A 20065-nucleotide genomic window follows, 5' to 3' on the forward strand; every position below is an offset into this window, starting at 1 on the left:
AAACCTTTTTGAAAGGGGTGGAAAATCAGTTTAGGTTTTTATTTTATATTACTTTACATTATACTATATCATATTGTGTTGTGTTGTATTGTACTACTTTACTTTACTTTACTTTACTTTAATTTTATTTTCCAACACGAACTCTGGAGGAAGAACTGTGTTTTTAACTGAATTGCGCCCCCTGCTGGCCAAGCGGCACGTGCACCGTACGTACAGACGTTTCCGCTGACGTCAGTGCGCACGGCTAACCAGGCTGCAGCTGTCACACAACAACAACAACAACAACGAGACGAAGCGGAACCGGAGCTGGCGGTTCTGACAGCGCCTGCCCCCCGTCGGAACCCGAACGATGCCTCTCTGAAAGTGACACCGACCCGCGCTCCTTTGTCCTCCGTGCTGAAAACCGGTTTGTCGTCGCTGGTGACGCCGGAGAATCGGCCTCAGGGAGCGGGTCGACTCGGCTGCTGCTTCTGGGTTAGTGGGCCTTACGGGGTCGGAACCGGTGGTTTGTCTGTCGTTCGTGTGGTTCCCCACCGTGTGGGCCGGATAGCATGCAGGCCAACGGGGCCGCCCAGAACCGGGAGTCTGACGTGTCGTGCAGAAACGGCGCTCCGAACGGGGAATCGTCCTCCAGCGGAGCGGCTCACTCCAACGGACCTCTGCCCGCCGTCAACAACGGCGGCTCCGCCGTCAACAACGGCGCCGCGTCGGAGGGCGCCGCGGGCGCCAGGAAGAAGAAGCACCTGTCTCAGTCCGAGGAGGACGTCATCCGGCTCATCGGGCAGCATCTGCACGACCTTGGGCTGAAGTAAGTACCGGCGCGGAGGAGCAGCGCAGCCTCCCGCCGCAGGTCTGAGCGCTGACGGGGGAAGGTCGGAGTCCTCCTGTCCGAACCAGAACCAGCGGCCCGAACTAGCCACTGAACACCCGGCAGAACCAAACACGCTGGATGTGGATGGTGACACTTTTTAGTGTCGATGTAGAAAAACAACAATAAACAAAACACAATCAGAAAGTGTCTCTGCTCTGGTTCTGAACCCGTCCAAGTTGTTTCCCCCAGTTTATTTTTGTGTTTTAAACTGGGATTAGAAAATTATATTTATATCAGGGAAATTACAAATACAAACATATTTATTTCAAATTAAATACCCACTTCATTAAAAATGTGTTTAAAAATTGGTGTTTTTCTCAAGCTTTTGTAGCTTATTTCACTTAATGGAGCACATTTGTATGGAAAATCAAGCTTAAATGAGCTTTTCTGCATATCTCTTTTTTTCAAATTGTTGTGAATCAGGAGCAGTTGATACATTTGAAAACGCTTGGAGCCACAAGCTCCCTGCTCTGCTCCATTCTGATGCATCCACTTGCAGACAAACAAATATGTCTTTGTTTTCCTCGTCTGAGCTGGAATCTGGATCAATACTGTACGGCTGGAAAGCTGCAATATTGGTCACCATTTTTGTTGCACAGCTAATGTTAGCTTAGGGTGGTGAGGGGCTGTAAGCTTACGGGAGAGCACATAAACAAAGGGTTAATGGGAAATGAGGGAAGGCTCACTACATGCCAATTACATGCCAATGGTCACGCCCACAAACTATGTATTAGAAAACAACATATTGTTTTATATTTTGTCTAAAAACAACATCATCATAATTTAAAGACCACTGAACAATTTTACAGTGGATCAAAAGAGAATCAGAGTTGGACTTAAAAGAAGAGACTTTTTTGTATTTGTGCAGTCCCTGCTTTTGTCCACTGGGAGTGAGGTTCTGCCTCAGTCAGAGTTCCTCTGTTCCTATAGTCACCTGTTGGGGGTAACCCTCACCTGTGTCTGCGTTTGCAGTCAGACCGTGGACCTACTGATGAAGGAATCAGGCTGCCGCCTGGAGCATGCCTCTGCCACCAAGTTTCGGAACCACGTTCTGGATGGAGAGTGGGACAAGGTGAGTGAGCGTTCCCTCAACTTGCCAAAAAAAATCTTCCAGCGATCAGCCGCTTGACAACCACTTACTTTCTGACAAGCCTAAATCAGTAATATAATATCAATAAAATAATATCAACAAAGAAACTAACTCCGAGAAGGTAACTATAACTATCGTGTTTTTGGTCATAGTTAGACTTTTTAATATGGGACTCAACTTTCTGCTGCAACCTGCCCCCCAGTGTTCTTTGGAGGAACTGCACTAGCTGTGCTTACATGGACAAAAGTAATTGGAATGAACGCTTGATCAGAACAAAAATGCGTCATGTAAAGACGCCGTTCGGAATACTCTGCCCCGATCAGACTCGTTTGGATCAGAATTTCTTTTCCTATTGAGGTAGGTGTGTTATGCTGATGGTCTATCCGATCGTGGTGCATTTAAACAGTTTATTCATATAGTGGGTCACTACTGCGTTGGCTTTGCGTCATGCATAGACGGTCTGGCGCTCCAGTGGAGAATTTGGAGCGCAAACTGGACCGGTCGCCTGCTCCACGCGAGCAAAACATGTCTCTGAGAAGAGCAGGTGGACTCGGAGCTTTGTGTTCGCGGGCAGGGGAGGGCGCTGTGTTACATCCCGCCGCTCTGCGTGAGCGAGCTGCCGAACTGAGGAGACCCTTGTCTCCCGGGAGTACCGTGTCTCCGAGCAGCGGGGCACCTCTGGGACGGTGTGTGAGCTAACGGAGGCGCCTTTTGAATGGAGAAATGCTGCACAGTCCTGAGAAACCGTGTGAACAGTCATTTGAATTTAATTGAATTTCAATTGAATTGGAAACATGAACATGAATTCATGTTCCCAATCGTGTCCAGAAATATAAAAAGGCTGATGTTATTCCTGACATATGTTCAGTCAAGATGCAGACTTCGGCATTGGCCGCATGGATTTTGATAGCATCCACGGCTAAATGTGGTTGTTGGCAGGTATTAGCCTAATCCTAAGCCTTAATAATAATGACAGCAATGAAAAAATCACGTTTAGATCATCTCACTCTATTGTGCAGGTTTCTTTGTTTACAACAGAACTCAATATTTCTTCTTCTATGGTAGTTTCCAGTTTTTCAGAGAGTTCTGCGCATGCTGATTTGTTGATTTGCTGATTTGATTTGTTCCGACCGAAAGTGTGGCGCGTGTAAATGTTTGTTACTATCGGATTACGTTTTTCGTAATGCGATCTAATGCGATCTTTGATCTGATCAAAGATATTATGCACATGTAACCGCGGCTACTGTTTGGTACTAACTGGTGTGCATAACATTTGGGAATGGAAGGTGGGGGATCGATTATAAGTCATTAAAGTTTTTCTGGAGTTGCATCATTAAATAAAAATTGCGCGAGACTTAGTTCTTATCATTTGAACTTGCTTCTAACCCACATTTAAATGAAAAAAAATGGCAGTCAATTCAAAACCATGGATTCTGAATTTCACAAAAAATATTTTTTAGTATCTATTTCTTTGTATTTAATTAATTCTATGGAAGCGCATTGCATTCAATTAAAAAAAAAATCTTGTTTATGAAGAAGAACAAAACACAGGTGATCTTTTTTCAAATCTTTTCTGTAATTTTTGTTATTTGTTTTTTTTAAGAACCAGAAAAGCAAAGAATCTCAAACTAACTAACCTCATCAGGTCATAAGAACTTTAAGATGAGCTGCAACTACAAGTAGAGAAGCCACAACATGTCCTTGTCATAGACGTGAACCCTTTTATTTACGTGTTCTTCACGACATCACCAGTCTGTTTTGTTCTTCCTGCTCACTTCATCCATAAACATTTTAGAGAAAAACCTTGGATGTAGTTCCATTGACCAGGAAGAACTGTTTATTTTTGTCTGAGGTGATGCAGAAAACGAGTTCCAGCCGGAGTTTTGTCTTGATATCAAGCTGCAGATGCAGGCAGGGACCGTCAATAAATACAAGCAAACACCTCAGACAAACAATAGCAGTTTCTCAGAAACTCACCCTAAATAATCTAAAAAACATGACAAAAATTCCTTATTGATGAAACAAACTTCACAGAAATCCCCCATATCATTACTCTTTCTCTGAGTAATGCAAGTTTTGACGTGTCCTTATCTCCTCGCTTTAAGACTACAGCTGTTGTAGTCCCACATTTAAATAACCGTTACAAAATATGACAGTCAATACAAACCATGGATTCTGCATTTCACAAAAAATCTTTTTTAATATCTATTTCTTTGTGTTTAATAAATTCTATGGAAGCGTAAATAAAACTACAACTGGGTTTAAGTGTGGGTTTTTGACCAAATGTGTTTAGTTGTTTAGCTGTTTAACTGTGTTTTGCCGAGTTATTTTGTCCTACTATGTTTAATTCTTTCTGCACCATGAGGGAGGGAGAGTATGACGAGGTTATTTAGCAGCCCTAGTGCAGTAAACTGTTGCATTAACTAAAGTGAAAGTCAGAGTCATGTTAAACAATTTAACAATAAATTTTAAAAGTCCACACTGCATCATTCATTTCAATGCTATAAAAATGAAAATATTAGCAGCCTCAAACTTAGACATATGAGAGTTCAAGAAGTACAAAAATGAATATGGAAAAACATTTAATGGAATTTGAAATTTTATTTATATATAAATATATATATATATAAAAACGCCCCTCTCACACTCATGACAGGGCAATTCCTACCACAACAATCACAGACACCAATGAACTGGTTTACACTTCAGCAGCAGTGATTCTTGAGATCCTTGGCTATAAGAGCAACCATGGAAGGAAACAATACCCACCATGGAAGCAATGGTTAGAGGCCAAAATAAAGGAAGCTCAGAGGGATGTGAGTAAGCTGACAGAGGCTCAAAGAGGTACAATGAGAAAGCAAGTACCTAAGAGATACCGCCAGATGCCCATACCTGAAGCACTGGAAACTGCCAAACAAAGACTCCTAGCTTTGAGCAGCTGCCTAAAGAGGTACACAAGAGACAATGAAGCCAGACGGATAAACAGGCTCTTCCCAACTCAACCTGCAAAAGTGTACGCTCAGTGGCAGGGTCAGAACAGCCGAGCAGACCCACCAAGGCTGGAAACTGAACAGTCCTGGAAAAGTATATGGGAGAAAGAGACAGCACATAACAGCAATGCCCAGTGGCTGGTCTCTCTGAGAAAAGAACATAGCAACCTCCCTGAACAGAATCCAGTAACCATCACAGTTGCAGATATCCAAGAAAGAGTCTCAGGTATGAAGAACTGGACAGCACCGGGCCCTGACATGATACAGGCCTACTGGCTAAAGAAGCTTACCGCACTCCACGAGCGCCTGGCAGCACAAATGAACCAGCTGCTAAGGGATGGGACTCACCCCGATGGCTAACGGAAGGGCGAACGATCCTGATCCAGAAGGATCCCTCAAAGGGTGCAGTCCCATCCAACTACCGGCCAATAACCTGTCTGTCCACAACATGGAAGCTCATGTCAGGCATCATTGCAACCAAGATAAATAGGCACATGGGTCAATTCATGAGCAACACACAGAAGGGCATTGGTAGAGACTTCAGAGGAGCCAAACACCAACTCCTGGTTGACAGAACAGTCAAGCCCAGCAATCGAAGAAGACCAAATTAATGTAGAACACGGTATAATATTTGTAATCCTGTCAGATGTTTATATGTAGGTGTCCCTTTAGTGAATGCCAGAAAGAAGCAAAAGACTGTAGATTTTAGGTTTAAATGACTTCCTTCAAAATGTCATGACCTGTAACACATCAAAGCAGATAAATCAAAGTAAACTAAAGTTTATAGAAAAGCCTGAAGGTTTAAACATTAACTCTATCAAACAAATGAAGAGCTGACAGCAGATACAGATGTGAATTGGTCAGCTATGTTGAATTGCTGTTAGCTTTCTGGACCAAATTCCCATTTTTTTAGTGTGGGCCACCTGTGTGCCCCGTAAAGATTTGCCCTGTAGACTGTCCATACCCACCCATAAGGGCAGTTGTGTCTAAGGCATTTAAATGTAACAAAGTAGATCTTTACATTTACCTAGTACTAAAGAAAAATTAAAAGTGCAGCTTAATGCTCATATTTAAAACCATAAATAGTGTTTTGTTGTGGTACCCATTTGTGCTTGCAAGTTTGTTGTGGGTTTGTGTTTTGCTCTGGATTGTGTGTGAAGCAGAACTGGTTGTGTTGAGCTCTGCTCTTGCCCTCTGCAGGCTGACAGTGACCTGAACGAGCTGAAGGCGTTGATGCATTCTCCGAGTGCCGTTGTGGTGAGTGTGTTTGGGTTAAAGCATTGTTGAGCAGCTGCTGTCATTACTAACAGATTAGTGCCCAGATACAGAATGTGTGCACATGCACCTTTGTAACTCCATCTGTTTTCTCTAGAACTGATCTTTAGGACGTTGGATTGGCCTGAATGAAAGCACATGGCCACATTTTGAGAAGCATGATTTGGTTTCCCACAGATTTACCTGCTGCTGCCTCCAAATTCCTTTTGCTCTGTCCACACAGAGAATGAAGTTTCTGCTCCTGCAGCAGAAGTACCTGGAGTTTCTGGAAGACGGGAAAGTCCTGGAAGCTCTGCAGGTGCTGCGAGCCGAGCTGACGCCTCTGAAGTTTAACACTGAACGCATCCACATCCTGAGCGGGTCAGTCCACAGAAATGGAGGCCACTTGTTGTTTCACACAACAGATAAAAGCAGTAAACTCAGAGGAGGAAACCGTTTTAATTTCAAAATTAAACATGTAAAATCATGACAGAATCTAGTTTAAAATCTCAAATGTACACTAAGATCCCTCGTAAAAAAGTGTGGAATTGGCTGCAGAAGCAGTTAGTTGTTTAGTATTTGAAAGTGATAAACCAAGAAAGCTGACTGAATTAAAAACAGGAGTAAAAATCCATTTTTCATTGAGGAATTGCTGAGAATACCGTTGCTAACAAAGCAGTGGTGAGTTTGGAGTCTGCATGAACAGAAACTAAGATCACCACGACATTAAACAAAGTGGACAAGAACACTGTCAGCTTTGTGGAACTACTCTAAAAATCTGTTGACCACCAGCTCATTTGGTAAACGTAAAGATTGTCCACCAGTCTTCAACCTGTTAGCCAGGTTACCCCCTGGGTAAAGTGTGAGCAAAACAAAGAAGAAAAGACTTCAACCATTTATGCATCAAGCTGTGTCAGTTACCAGCTGCTTTTCAGACGTGCTAAAAATAGATGCACACAAGCCGGTTTCTTGTGTTCATTCATACTCATGTCGTTGCAAACAGTCCAACTTTTTTTCCCCTTCTGCTAGGAATGTTTTTATGTGGGACAAAGATAATTTTGCATGTTTAACAGATGCAATTAACAAGTATCTCTGATCCTGGACTGTGGACCCTAGCAAAGAGAGATTGTGTGTTTGTCAGGTTTTCATTTTCAGGTCAAAATCTGTGTAAATATTCTTTTGGTACCAGAGAATGGCAGATTTGTCTTACTGAACAACGTTGTATCAGGTGATCTCACACTCAGGGATCTCCCCGATCACAAGTATGACTGTCTCAGTGCAACATGAACATAAAAACAAGAAGTTCTGAATTTTTTTGGCACACTGGAATAACGATTCTTATGAAACTAAATGTCCAGAAAAGATGACAATCTGTATCTCAGTGTCGTAATTGTAATTAATGTCAAAGGAGGCAAAGATGGTCTGAAAGATCAGTTTTGATTTTATTTTTACTATACTTTGGGGGTGTAATCCTGCTGGACTGACCAGAGCTCTGTTCTTGTTGAAGGGACAAAGACAGAAAGTAAGGTGTAAATTAAGGTGTATCTAAAATGTTTATCAGCTTAAAAAGCTCTAAGGAATGCGTGACAGTAAGATGGTTAGAGGTTTGGTCTCTACCAAATCATGGATCAACTGAAAGTTGTTTAAAAACAGCCTGAATAACAGGATAGGACAAAAATATAAAACTTTTACCGGCGCTCAAATGTGCACAAACTCCATCGGCAAGATCATCACTTCTTAGAAAGGTCTGGATGAATGAGGGGGCTTCTCACAGTGAGACTAATGTGTCTGTGTATTGTGTAGGTACCTGATGTGCAGCCATGCAGAAGACCTGCGGGCCAAAGCTGAGTGGGAGGGGAAAGGTTTGGCGTCCAGAACCAAACTGCTGGACCGTCTGCAGAGTGAGTGCAGTCTGTCAAACCCAGCCCCCTTCCAGCCTTTTGCATCTTTTCGTAAGCATTATTCGCTCATGACCACATCTATACCTCTGTCTTCCAACTTTAATTCAGTTTATTTACTAAAGCCACGCATTCGTATGGTTGGCCTGGACGGGGTTGCTGATTTGGGTTGTCTGGGCCGGTGGAGGGTTGTACAGAGGAGTCTTAAGGGGAGCAAGGTTTGCAGTTCTCTTAAGGCTCCTGCAGCCACCTTAAATGACGTCATGAAAATGGAACATATGATTGTCATGTGTGTGGTCGGTACATTGGGCAGTACTTGTAAGGGTAACGTAAGCTACACACACTTGTGACGTTGGTAAAGTCTTATGAACAGGGAGCCTGTGCAGCAGCATTCATCACTGCTGTGCACTAGATTCGAGTTTTCTGAGCTCATCTCCATCTGCTGTCCCTCTGAATAACATTTACGCACCAAACAATGCAAGGCACGTATCCAACTGTAGCTGTCATGTGAGAACAGCCTGGAAACGTTTAGGAGTTCCAAACCTCCAGACAGAATTTTAAATCTCACTGCTCAAATCAAGTAAGAAACGTTCAGTAACACTTGATATTAAGATTCCTTAACAAGCTCAGCAGACACTCGCTCATATTCAAAGTAAAGTCAAAGTAAACTTTATTGTCAATCTCCATAATTCCATTTCTCTTCAAACTCCAGTCTAAACGGGGAATCTAACTTCAAATTACAGAATAAAATAGAATAAAGAAATAAAGTGATGACTAAAAATGAGAAAAAAATAAAGTGATGACTAAAAATGAGAAAAAAATAAAGTGACTGTAGTATTGTCCTTCATTTTTTACAGCACCAGTGAACTGGTGGAAGGTGCAGTTCATTGCTGATGAGGTAGAATGACGTGTGCGTGTCAGAGTTCAGCAGAGCAGGGGGGCAACGGGGCAACAAGTGGGGAAGGGGGGCAGGGCCGGGAGAGAGTTCAGCTTACTGACAGCCTGGTGGAGAAAACTGTCTTTGAGTCTGCTGGTCCTGGCCTGAAGACTGCGTAGTCTCCTCCCGGATGGCAGCAGACTGAAGGAGCTGTGGGATGGATGGGTGGGTGGGGTCATCTGCAATGCAGAGGGCTTTTTGGGTGAGACGGGTGCTGTAGATGTCCTGGAGGGAGGGGAGGGGGGCACCGATGATCCTCTCAGCTGCCCATTTCTCCAGCTGTTATCTCACCGGCAACAGTGTCAAAAACACAGGGTCATTATTACAACGTTTTAATTTCGTCGTGGCAAATGTAGTTTTGCCCCGTAGTCGTAGGGGTTAGGGACCAGACACCCGGGAATCCGCAAACATGGAGTAAATATATATTCAGTCTGAATTCAGCCAAGTGAACCTGGACCCTGGCCCGGGACCAGCAACCGCTCTCTGACCCATTTTAAGAGGTGTTCTCGGTTCGTTTCCAACCAGACTGAGCTTCGGTTTGCTCTGAGTTTCCTCAGTCTGAATACAATCCATTCTCCGAGCGGAACAACTGAACCAAAATGGTCACCGTGGCCAGTGTTCATGGCTACATTCTTACATGTAAGCAAAGTAAGAAAGAAGCAAAAAGGAGCCGCCGACAAATGTAAAGCAAAGATTGTCATTTTCTTAGACAGAAAAAAGGGTTTCAACTGTTCATTTGTTAGAACTTTTATTTTTCTACACCTGAAAACGCTTCTTACATGCTTTTCTGCCCAGCACTGCTGTGACGTCATCCTAAAAACAACCTTGTAGTTTCTCAACAGAACTCTTTTAAATACAATGCCATAACACCACAACGATGAGACACAGCAACTCATTGAAATACGATCAGATGAATGCAGGCTCGTTAAAACAACTGAATGTGATCCACATTGTTTCTCACTGTTTTCCCGATAATATATGACATAAACACTAATCAGTGTACCTTCTCAGCTCTTCCTGCCGGTAACCGCCCTGCAGGATGACTAAACCGTACCAAAAAAAAGCAAGTAAAAGGGGTTGCACCTAATGTTGAAGTTTGAATCAGTGAATTATCCCATCAAGGACTGCAAAGCGCAGGACTTCTATAACTTCTGCCTCTAGTTGCACTGCCCTGCCCTTGTAATTCCTGGCCAATGACTGAAGGGACCTTAAGTCAGGAGTTTTGTAAAAAAGCAGTGGTCGGGGACAGGAAAGTTTGCTTTACGGCAGTCTGAATACGGGCCAAACATAAGGTTCAGGACTCGATTGGGACCAAATTAAGCAGACTGGGTACAGACAAAAGGATTTTCTGAATACACCCTAAGATGCATTTGCTCTGGTCTTCAACCCTCTACGGGCCTGGACAACCCGAAAGCCTGTACATGGGCCGACCCATGCGGGAGTGTGTGACTAAGGCTTTAATAGAAAGACCTTCCAATAAAACAGACTCACTGTGGGGTAGGGGATTCATCTTCTGTATGGTGAAAATCTATCCAGTTAGTCAGCAGTACATAAGGGTCACATGTTGAGTTATCTGCTAAACTCTGTGTATGTGCAGCGTACCTGCCACCGTCAGTGATGTTGCCTCCACGTCGCTTGCACACGCTGCTGAAGCAGGCTGTGGAGCTGCAGAGAGAGCACTGCCTGTACCATAACACTAAGCTGGACGGAGGGCTGGATGGAGGGCTGGACTCGGTGTCACTGCTGCTGGACCACAGCTGCAGTCGGTGAGGAGCGCCTTTGGGTTTCTTCAGATTCAGAGGCTTTCAAGGTCTAGTTTCCTCTGACTTCTTATGCCTTCTGACCCAGCGGGTTTAATACTGAACCAAAAATTGTCCATTAGCCGTTTCAGCACTAGTTTGTGGTTCTAAACTGGATTTTAACAAGTACCAGAGCTCTTTTGGGTCTAAAACACTGTTCACAAACTTTGGCCCTCTGAACATTGATGGTTTGGGACAGTGAATGTGGCCCAATACCAGGCATCACTCACACCAACATTAAAATGATCACAAATGCCTTTGCATGTGTATAGCTACTCTGAAAATCAATGGTAAGTTGAGCCTCACACTGTAGTTGATCCCAGCTAAATAATTTATAAACTGAATTTGAATATTTTCCTTTAATACAAAACAGTTCTTTCTGCCTGTTAATGAACAGACATCTGAGGGAGTCGGGACAAGTTTAGGAGAACAAGAACAGTACATTAAAGGATTTTTACGAGTTTGGCCGGAACACTTTCCATTTTTCCTTTCTTGAAAGATGTGATCAGCTGCGTGAACACTGGTTAGATCCCGTAATGTTGGTCTGTTATCTGGAAGCACAGAGTCTGACCAACTAAGAACTGACTTGGAATCAGCTGATTTTTGTTGTACTAGTAGTATGTAAGAGGCCCTTAGTCCAGTCAGTCATCAGTCCTAACTTTGCTTTGTGATCCACCACTCACTTCAATCAGGTGTAATAATAATAATCTGACTTGAAAAAAACAATATTCCTGGTAGTAGACAGTTTGTAGATTATTATTCCGGTCTTTTCAATTTTTGAGATTCATCCAGCTCCCTCTTAAGTCTTCATGCACACAGGTTTGTGTGCATGTTCAGAGCAGTTGTCTAACGTGTCTTTTCTGCTTTGAACATATTTTGAATTTTTCTGTTGAAACCATTGTAACCTCATGCCATTGTGTATGTAGGAAACAGTTTCCCTGCTACACGCAGCAGATTCTGACAGAACACTGCAATGAAGTCTGGTTCTGCAAGTTCTCCAACAATGGCACAAAGCTGGCCACAGGCTCCAAAGATACTACAGTCATTGTGTGGCAGGTCAACATGGTAAGTGATCCCTAACTGACTTTCCCAAATTTGAGGGTAAAATGTCTGTGTAGCTTATGGCTCTGTGCTCTCACAGGAAACACAGCAGCTGAAGCAAATCAGGACTCTGGAGGGCCATGCCTACGGTGTGTCCTACCTGACATGGAGTCCTGACGACACCTACCTTATTGCCTGTGGGCCTGATGACTGCTCAGAGCTGTGGCTATGGAACGTACAGGTGCATTTTAGCACACTTTCTGTTTCTCCTGATTTCCACTTCAATTTAAGCTTTAGTCACATGCATACATACAGGGGTTGACCCGTATGGGTGCTGCGGGTTTCTTAGATTGCTTGGGCCCAAGCAGGGTCATAGACCAGAGCGGCTGGACCTTAAAGGGTGCGCAGGTGAGTCTTACAGCTCCCTTGAGGCTTGTCCGGCCACCTTAAAGGGTGTCATTAAAATGGATTGGACCATTTTGGGCGCCTGGTAAATGTATTGTGACGTCAGGATAATGGAAGTTGCAGGCACTGACGTATGTACGTGGTTTAGGGGGAAATTACAGAAAAGGTGATCTACTCAAATATAACTAATTCCTGTACAATCCACCTGTGCAGAAGCTTTAAGTCTTAGCTATACCTGCCCTGTGGGCTGTCTGTGGGCAAAAAATGGGCAAACCTGTATAGGGCACGCAAGTGGCCCGCAGGAAATATCTAGGTCAAGACCGCTCGGTGAGCCCATAGAGTTAAAATATTAGTACACATTTTTGTTTTACAGGCAACAGGTCACAGTGAGCACTAATACGACACATAAGGGTTAAGTAGGTGAGACACATGTGTGTCCCAGATTTTTCATTTTTTTTCAATCCCCCCCCGAATCCTGTGGGCGGAACAAGGAGCCTGTTAGTTAGGATAAGTGTGGGCTCCTTGCGTGTAGCCTGACTGTTAGAAATTAGGAAATTACCCAATCAGTGTTGTTTGCGTGAGCATCCTGCGGGATTCTTATGGGCTCTCAAGTTTCACCTACACACCCTGTGCATGCAGCATTTGCACGGTTAGTATGGAGCCAGTACGCGCAACTTACCAACAACTAGAGTCTGGCTCCAAGGCATTCTACAACAGCATCACCTGTACGTCACAAGTGGGTTCAACTTATATTTGCCTTAAAAAAACGTCTCAATATATTTCCCACACGCACAACAAAAGTATGTTCTGTTATTATGATGTCCGTTAAGGTGGCCACACGATTCTCAAGGGATCGTGTGGATCGTTTCAGCCGCTCCTCTCCACAACCATCTACGGGCCCAGACAACGCAAAAACCTGCAGCACCCGTACGGGTCAACCCCTGTCCGAGTGCATGTGACTAGGGCTTTAGAACAGACATGGAACTGTCTTCAAGCAGTGTATAATGAAAACAATGCAAGACAGGGAGTTTATTAAATGGTACTTCCCTTGTTGTAAATGAGGCAAAGAAGCTGAAAAAGTGTTTCAAATGAAACTAAGTGCAATCTGCAGCGGTCTGAAAGAGAAATGCTGATGGCCTATAAAAGTTGTTCAGTTCCATGCAGCCTTTGTGTGTGTTTTTCCTTTGGTAGACGGGGGAGTTAAGAACAAAGATGAGCCAATCCCATGAGGACAGCCTGACCTGCGTAGCCTGGAACCCTGATGGCAAACGCTTCGTCACCGGTGGGCAGAGAGGCCAGTTCTACCAGTGTGTGAGTGTTCCAGAGCAGCACGCACACTAGCTCACATCGCTCACTAGCTCACTGTTGGTTCGTGTTCAAATGAGTTCTTCATAGTTCAGCCCTCACAGGGAAAGTGAATGTTAAACCTTTTTTTGGACATTTCTGTGTGTTGATTTCCTCAGAACCTTAGTAGTTCAAGACTTTAGAAAAATAGTTTGTTGACCACAGAAATGCAAAACAATTAAAGTATTTAAACAATGTGTTACTTTGAAGCTTCGTCTAACACAGGGGTGGGCAATTATTTTGACTGGCGGGCCACATAGGGTTCTAAAATTGGATAGAAGGGCCGGACCAGAGCATTTTAGAGTTTTTAGGTTAAAAATTTGGCTCAATTTAGAGCCAATTGCCCCAAGGGCTTGATTTACCTCATGTAAAACTTAGAGAAATGCTGCGTTCATGTGGAGTTTCAACAATAGGAAGAAGGAAAAACAACAAATCTTCAAACACCACATAGACGCTAGAGCAGAGTCCCCAAACTTTTTCTTGTGAGGCCACAAGAACTCTATTTCTTTAAACTTCTTTTATCTTTCTTTTATTGTAAAGCCCTATAATAAAGTTTTAATAAGTCATGATCCTTTTAATAAAATAAATAACACTATGAAATAAAAAGAGACCAAATAACTCAAAGACAAAAAGTCAAGAAAATATACTCTCCCTCTTCCGGCTTGTCCCATCAGGGGTCGCCACACCGAAACAACCTCTCTTTCGAGGACGAGTCGCATGGTTAACCTGGCATCGTTTTATGCCGGATGCCCTTCCCGACCCAACCCTCTCAATTTAACCGGGCTTGGGACCAGCACAGAAGCAGAGAAGGGAATAGTGAGCAGCCCAGATTCCAACCCTAGTTTCACGGACGGAAAGCGCCGCAAACCAGCACGAGCTAAACTGGCTCCGCAGGAAAAAACATACTGATCCAATAAAAAGAAAAACCAATAAATAGTGGATCCTCTCCCGTCATTTTCCCACTGAGACTTTGAGGGCTGCAGCTCCTCAAAGTCTCACAGTTTGCACCAAAACTGAGCTGCTGTGTCCTACACGTCTGTTTCTCATTCAGTAATAATGAAAAAAGCAAATTTCTACGACTTCTGCTGCAGCTAAGCATATATCTGTGTTACCTTTTCAGCAGTACAGAGTTCCTCATTTATTGCAGGAGTTACATTCTAAAAATAACCATGATCGGTGAAATCCACAGTCTGATTACAGATGTTTATGGCAGTAAAACTCCTCATTACCACTTTCTACACTTTTCTCACACAGACATGAACATTTTCATCCTTGTCTCCTGTTTAAATTCTCAAACCTTCACAGACCTGGACCTAATTTGTCCAGGATCTTAGAATGAAAACAAAGATCTGATCGATCACAGATTTCTGTAGATCTGAAGAGCTCCGCGTTTCTCTACTGGAGACCCGGCACGGAGGACATTGATGGACAGGGTCTCCAGCCAATCAGGACACAGAACAGGGTGCGCTGTTTTTAAAAAAGCAGCATAATGGCTCTAAAAAGGGCCGTAGTTTGCCCACCCCTGTTCTAACAACATGGAAAAATAACTTCTGCCTTATTTGGTTGTTTCAGCTAAGTACAAATCCTTGGTTAGCATAAGTCTATTAGAACAGGAGACAGAAATACAGAGCCTGATGTCAGGACCATGATGCTGGATCCTTAATTCTGTCACTGCCAGGATCTTGATGGAAACCTGCTGGACTCCTGGGAGGGAGTTCGAGTGCAGTGTTTGGGTTGTCTGAGCGATGGCCGGACCGTTCTCGCATCCGACACTCACCAGCGCATCCGAGGGTACAACTTCGAGGACCTGACCGACAGAAATATGTGAGTTCTCTTCACCCTGGAGTCAGGTTGCACCAACTCACAAACGTCTTATGGTAAAGTTAGCCAGCACATTTAACCAAGATTTTTACAAAACTATGTAGAAAGGTCCAGCTCAACCTCAGGGTCTCACTCTGTCAAATGATGGACTTTTGCTCACTCTTAATCACTGGATGTGATTAGTAATGTAAATGGACAAGTACGAGGCAAATTCAATAGAGGACAATCTTTGGGCATCAGTCATTTTCACATCTAGTTTCTAAAGATTTGTGAAGGTTATAAAAAATTTTATGGATCAACCCTGGCAGAGAAAACACCTGAAAAGGTCATACAGCAGCAGAACTTGTTTTCTTTTAAACAGAATATTGATGCGTCAGACAAATACAGAATTTTGTCGGCGTTATCAGGCTTAAGAAAACCTTTTGTGACTGCAGTCAAAGCACCTGAACAGTTGCTTGATGGAATTATCCATCAAGCAAAAACACCGTGTTGGTTCTTACTGTGCTGATTTGATGCACCTTTTTTTTTCAGAGTGCAGGAAGACCATCCCATCATGTCCTTCACTATTTCCAAGACTGGGAGCTTAGCTCTCCTCAACGTTGCAACTCAGGTGAGCACCTTCTATACAATCTCCCCCTTGTACCAGGCACAGAGGCAGCACAGCTGATGGTCCTGTCTGCAGGGAGTCCATCTGTGGGACCTGCAGGACAGGGTGCTGGTGAGGAAGTACCAGGGAGTGACTCAGGGCTTCTATACCATCCATTCCTGCTTTGGAGGGCACAATGAAGACTTCATAGCGAGTGGCAGTGAAGGCAAGACAACAGCACGTTTAGTTTCTACTGTGTTCAGTTATGAGTTTCAATTAAGCGCACAGGAAGAAGAGCAGCTTGGAACTGTGGTTCCAGCCTGTGCACGTGTGTGTGTTGTGTGTTTGAATGGATGTTTGTGCATTTGTGTGCACATGTGTATGTACAGTTGTGCTGATAAGTTTACTTACAATGGAAAAAACGATTTCTTTGTCATTTTTTATAGAATAAGAATGACCTCACAAAACTTTGTTTCCACTCATAGTGAATGGTTGGGTAAATCCATTTATTGTCAAAAAAAATTATGTTTACCCTTTTTAAATCATAATGACAACAGAAACTTCCCAAATATTCCAGGTTAGAAGTTTCCATACCCTGATGACGTTCTTCTGAAAACATGAACTCAAGCTGATATTAAAGGATTAGAACGGTAGCTAAAGGAAAACTAAACAGCCGTCAAAAAATCTTTTGGAAAAGGTAAGTGAACTGTACAAAACAGGAGAAAGAAACAAGAAGATATCCAATGAACTGATAACGCCAGTAAGCAGTGGACAAACTTTGATGAAGAAGTGGAACATGAGTCCTTTCCTGTCCTGTCCTTTCCTTTTCTTTCCTTTCTGGATCATGGCTCAGGATCCAGAAATGTCAGTGCAGCAGTGGGTGAAGGATGCCCAGAAACTCTGAGACCGCATGTGCACATACACTGATTACAAACAAACGAGTCTCTGGTGAGGATAGTTACCTTTAGGTGTCATTCAAATCCTTTTGTATCGCCTTGTGTTCATGTTTTCAGAAGAAAGTCGTCAGGGTGAGTAAACTTTTGAACCTGGTCGTATTGGACATTTCTGTTGTCATTATGATTTAAAAAGGGTAAACAGAATTTTTGGACAATAATTGGCTTCACCCAATCACTATGAGTGGAAACAAAGTTTTTCATATTCTATGAAAAATGACCAAGAAATCCTTTCTTCCAGGGTAAGTAAACTTATGAGCACATCTGTATGCGTGTGGGTGTTTACAAGTGGAGCCACTAGGTTTTTCTTGTAGCGACGCAGCAGCCGGTAAGCTGTGTGTCTCTTGGCAGACCATAAAGTTTACATCTGGCATCGCCGCAGCGAACTTCCCATCGCAGAGCTGACCGGCCACACTCGCACCGTCAACTGTGTGAGCTGGAACCCCATCCTGCCCGGTCTGCTGGCCAGCGCCTCTGATGACGGCACCGTCAGAATCTGGGGCCCCGCCCCCTTCCTGGATGTGGAGGAGGTGGAGGGCTTCGGCAATGCGAGCGTGAACATCAGTGAGTGCAGTCGGAGTGAGTGTGTTTGTAGAGGTGAGCAGGTCACTGCAGGTCGTTTCCCAGACTCCAGTATTTTGTTTGGTTCTGGTCCAAAATTTGCTTGTTTTGTTGGATGTAAAGAGATGGATTCAAAGAGATGTTGGCCATGGACATGACGATAGAAAAAAAAAAAGCAAGCACAAGAGGGCGCAATCCTGTGTCTTAGTGCTCCAGCCTGAATTTCCAGGTAAATGCATTGAGGTGTCAGTGTGAGCATCTTTTAGCAAATTAAGACAAATCAAACATTAACATTACTATCTTGACTTTCATAGCAGACCAGCTATGACTCCAAACAAATAACAGCCAACATCAGAGGCTAAAATCTCTGACTTCTACAGAAAAATAAACAGCTATTACTCAGTCATTCTATTTGTCAGAATAACCAGTCTTGCTCTACTACCCTTTTTTAACTAAACCCTTGATAATCCTCATTAATTCATCACATTTATTTCAAGTTGTTCAAGTTATAAACAAGCCGATTCGATGCCTTCCTGGTTGTCCCATGAAACGACAGATTTAGTTTAGCCTGTGTTTAAGTTTCATTTCATCCAATGTGATCATATTGTTCCCAAGTGAATCTCTGACGTTTTCCAGACCAAAACAACAACCTGTGTTTTATCTGAATTTCGGAAAAGAACATTTGTTGGTTGGACAGCTTCAGCTAGTGATGAGGGGGAAACAAACAAAGAAAGAAAGAAAGAAAGAAAGAAAGAAAGAAAGAGGTACTTGGGGTAACCAAACTCACATGCTATTTATGAGAAACGATTCCTTCCCAGTGTGAATTTAAAAAGTATTCTATATATTTAGGTAATACTTTGTTTTACGTTCCGTCTCTGAACCAATTATGAACGTTCTTTGTCGTGTGAGCATGATCACCCTCTCATATGAGTCAGTAGAAATGCTAAGCAATAGATATATGATATGTTGGCAGCTTTTCTGCCAGCAGAGCAAAGCCATGTCATAAATCAACTCTCTTTCCAACAGCATTTTTTCGTCTGCTCCCAGTTCACAGTTTGAATAAAGAAATATTAAGAAATGCTATCTTAAGATGAACTTTCTTCATACATGTCCTCCATTATGAGAAAAAGCCACAAGAACATGTAAAAAAAGCAACAACACAAACACAGTTTTCATCAGAGTGGGCCTTCAAGGTTTAATATTTTTTTGTTGAAAGAGACGATGCAGCCTGGCTCCTGCTTTATCCTATCAATACTGAAATGATGGTTCTGTTGACCATCTATGATGATAGATCCTTTGTTAATTGCAAATCTTCTCTGTTAGTTCCTGCACTGTGTGAACATCTGCTCACTGGGTTTCCATGGAGACATCATTCATTCCTTCTAACATTTGTGTTTGGCTCTGATGCTTGAAGTGAACGTTCTGAATACGCTTCTTTCTGCCTACCCAGACTGCTGCAGTATGGACAGCTGATGACCCCCCCCCCACCCCCCACACACACACCCACCCACCACCTCTGCCCCGCCCGCATGGAGGCTGTGGAGAGACTCTGGTAATCTGCTGATTGGACAACTGCTCGGCTTCAGCGTGCGACAGAGATGACTGTGTTCGGCTGGTGAAGCTGACCCACCCTCCTGTTGTCAGAACCCTGCAGGACCAACCCCCCCCCCTTATTTATTCTTATTTGGTATTTATTGACCTGTGTTGGCTGACAGAACCAGCCCAGTACTGTGTTCTCGGTTTATTTGTTCCCTGACTGCTTCCTGAAGATTGTCTGCATCTTGTTGGCCGTCTGATGAACCGTCAGAATCATGGGGGGGGGGGGGGGGGGGGGGGGGGGGGGGGGGGGGGGGGGGGGGGGGGGGGTCACCTTTTTTTTTTAATGCTGAAAAGATTTGCAGCTTTTAACCCTCAACCCTCTACTCTCCTTTACCAGATGGGGAGGGGGGTGTTTGTGATCTCTGTTAGAAGTGTTTTAGCTGCAGAATTCACTGACAGTTTCAGACCCCCCCCCCATAAGAGGAGAGGGGGCAGTTTGCAGGGACCATGTGGATGATGCATGTTAAACCCCCCCCTCTCTCTCACGCTCCCCCACCCCCCACCCCAGGCGCTTTAGACCCATTTTCTGCCTTCAAGAAACTCTGCGTTTTGATTGGCTGTTTTGGAAAGCTGTGTCTTCTCAATAAAGTTTTGGAGCTAACCTGAACCGCATGCTGCGTTCAATGCACCGGGAACATGAGTCCCTCAGAAGATGCTCCAACACACACACAGGTTCAACTCTGTGCTGCTGCCTGCAGGAAGGGGGGGCTATGCGGACACACTCCCAGCAACCTTGAGGAAGATGTGAAGTTCATCATGACCATCCGAGGATGGAGCTGCAGCTCCTCCATTCCTACCCCGTCTCTGACGTGGTCGAAACCATGTTTGGGAAGTGTCCAGATGTGCCACGAAGAGGCTTCAGTCAATGATCTCCTGGAGCCTCACATAGCGGACAGCCGCCATGAAAACGGTCATT

At 43.8% G+C, this 20065-nt stretch overlaps 1 protein-coding gene across 8 annotated transcripts; it reads left to right on the forward strand.

Annotated features, from left to right (window-relative positions):
• Positions 1–227: 227 nt before the first annotated feature.
• Positions 228–19756, forward strand: LOC101164206 (WD repeat-containing protein 26). Of its 8 annotated transcripts, none has more exons than XM_023964315.2 (14): positions 228–808; positions 1844–1943; positions 6152–6208; positions 6450–6586; positions 8009–8157; positions 10638–10806; positions 11766–11904; positions 11981–12121; positions 13477–13596; positions 15308–15453; positions 15982–16060; positions 16133–16262; positions 17341–17586; positions 19001–19756. In XM_023964315.2, the coding sequence occupies exons 1-14, from the start codon at positions 552–554 to the stop codon at positions 19021–19023; spliced, it is 1893 nt and encodes a 630-aa protein (XP_023820083.1). In that variant the 5' UTR covers positions 228–551; the 3' UTR covers positions 19024–19756. The 8 variants fall into 8 exon arrangements, with proteins under 8 accessions (XP_023820083.1, XP_078789947.1, XP_023820084.1 ...); XM_078933821.1 differs by having other exon boundaries at positions 17341–17568; XM_023964316.2 differs by having other exon boundaries at positions 17341–17553.
• The last annotated feature ends 309 nt before the right edge of the window (positions 19757–20065 follow it).

This window comes from Oryzias latipes, chromosome 16 (assembly GCF_053564925.1).
Source record: "Oryzias latipes strain Hd-rR chromosome 16, Olatipes_Hd-rR_3.1".
NCBI classification, from domain to species: Eukaryota; Metazoa; Chordata; class Actinopteri; order Beloniformes; family Adrianichthyidae; genus Oryzias; species Oryzias latipes.

What these genes read in the sequence shown, in the direction of transcription:
- LOC101164206 (XM_023964313.2), top strand. Translation starts at nt 552, where the DNA reads ATGCAGGCCAACGGGGCCGCCCAGAACCGGGAGTCTGACGTGTCGTGC. An exon ending in TGGATGGAGAGTGGGACAAG is followed by an intron (nt 1,944 to 6,151) that starts GTGAGTGAGCGT and finishes TGCCCTCTGCAG; the next exon opens with GCTGACAGTGACCTGAACGA. An exon ending in CATAGCGAGTGGCAGTGAAG is followed by an intron (nt 16,263 to 17,340) that starts GCAAGACAACAG and finishes GTCTCTTGGCAG; the next exon opens with ACCATAAAGTTTACATCTGG.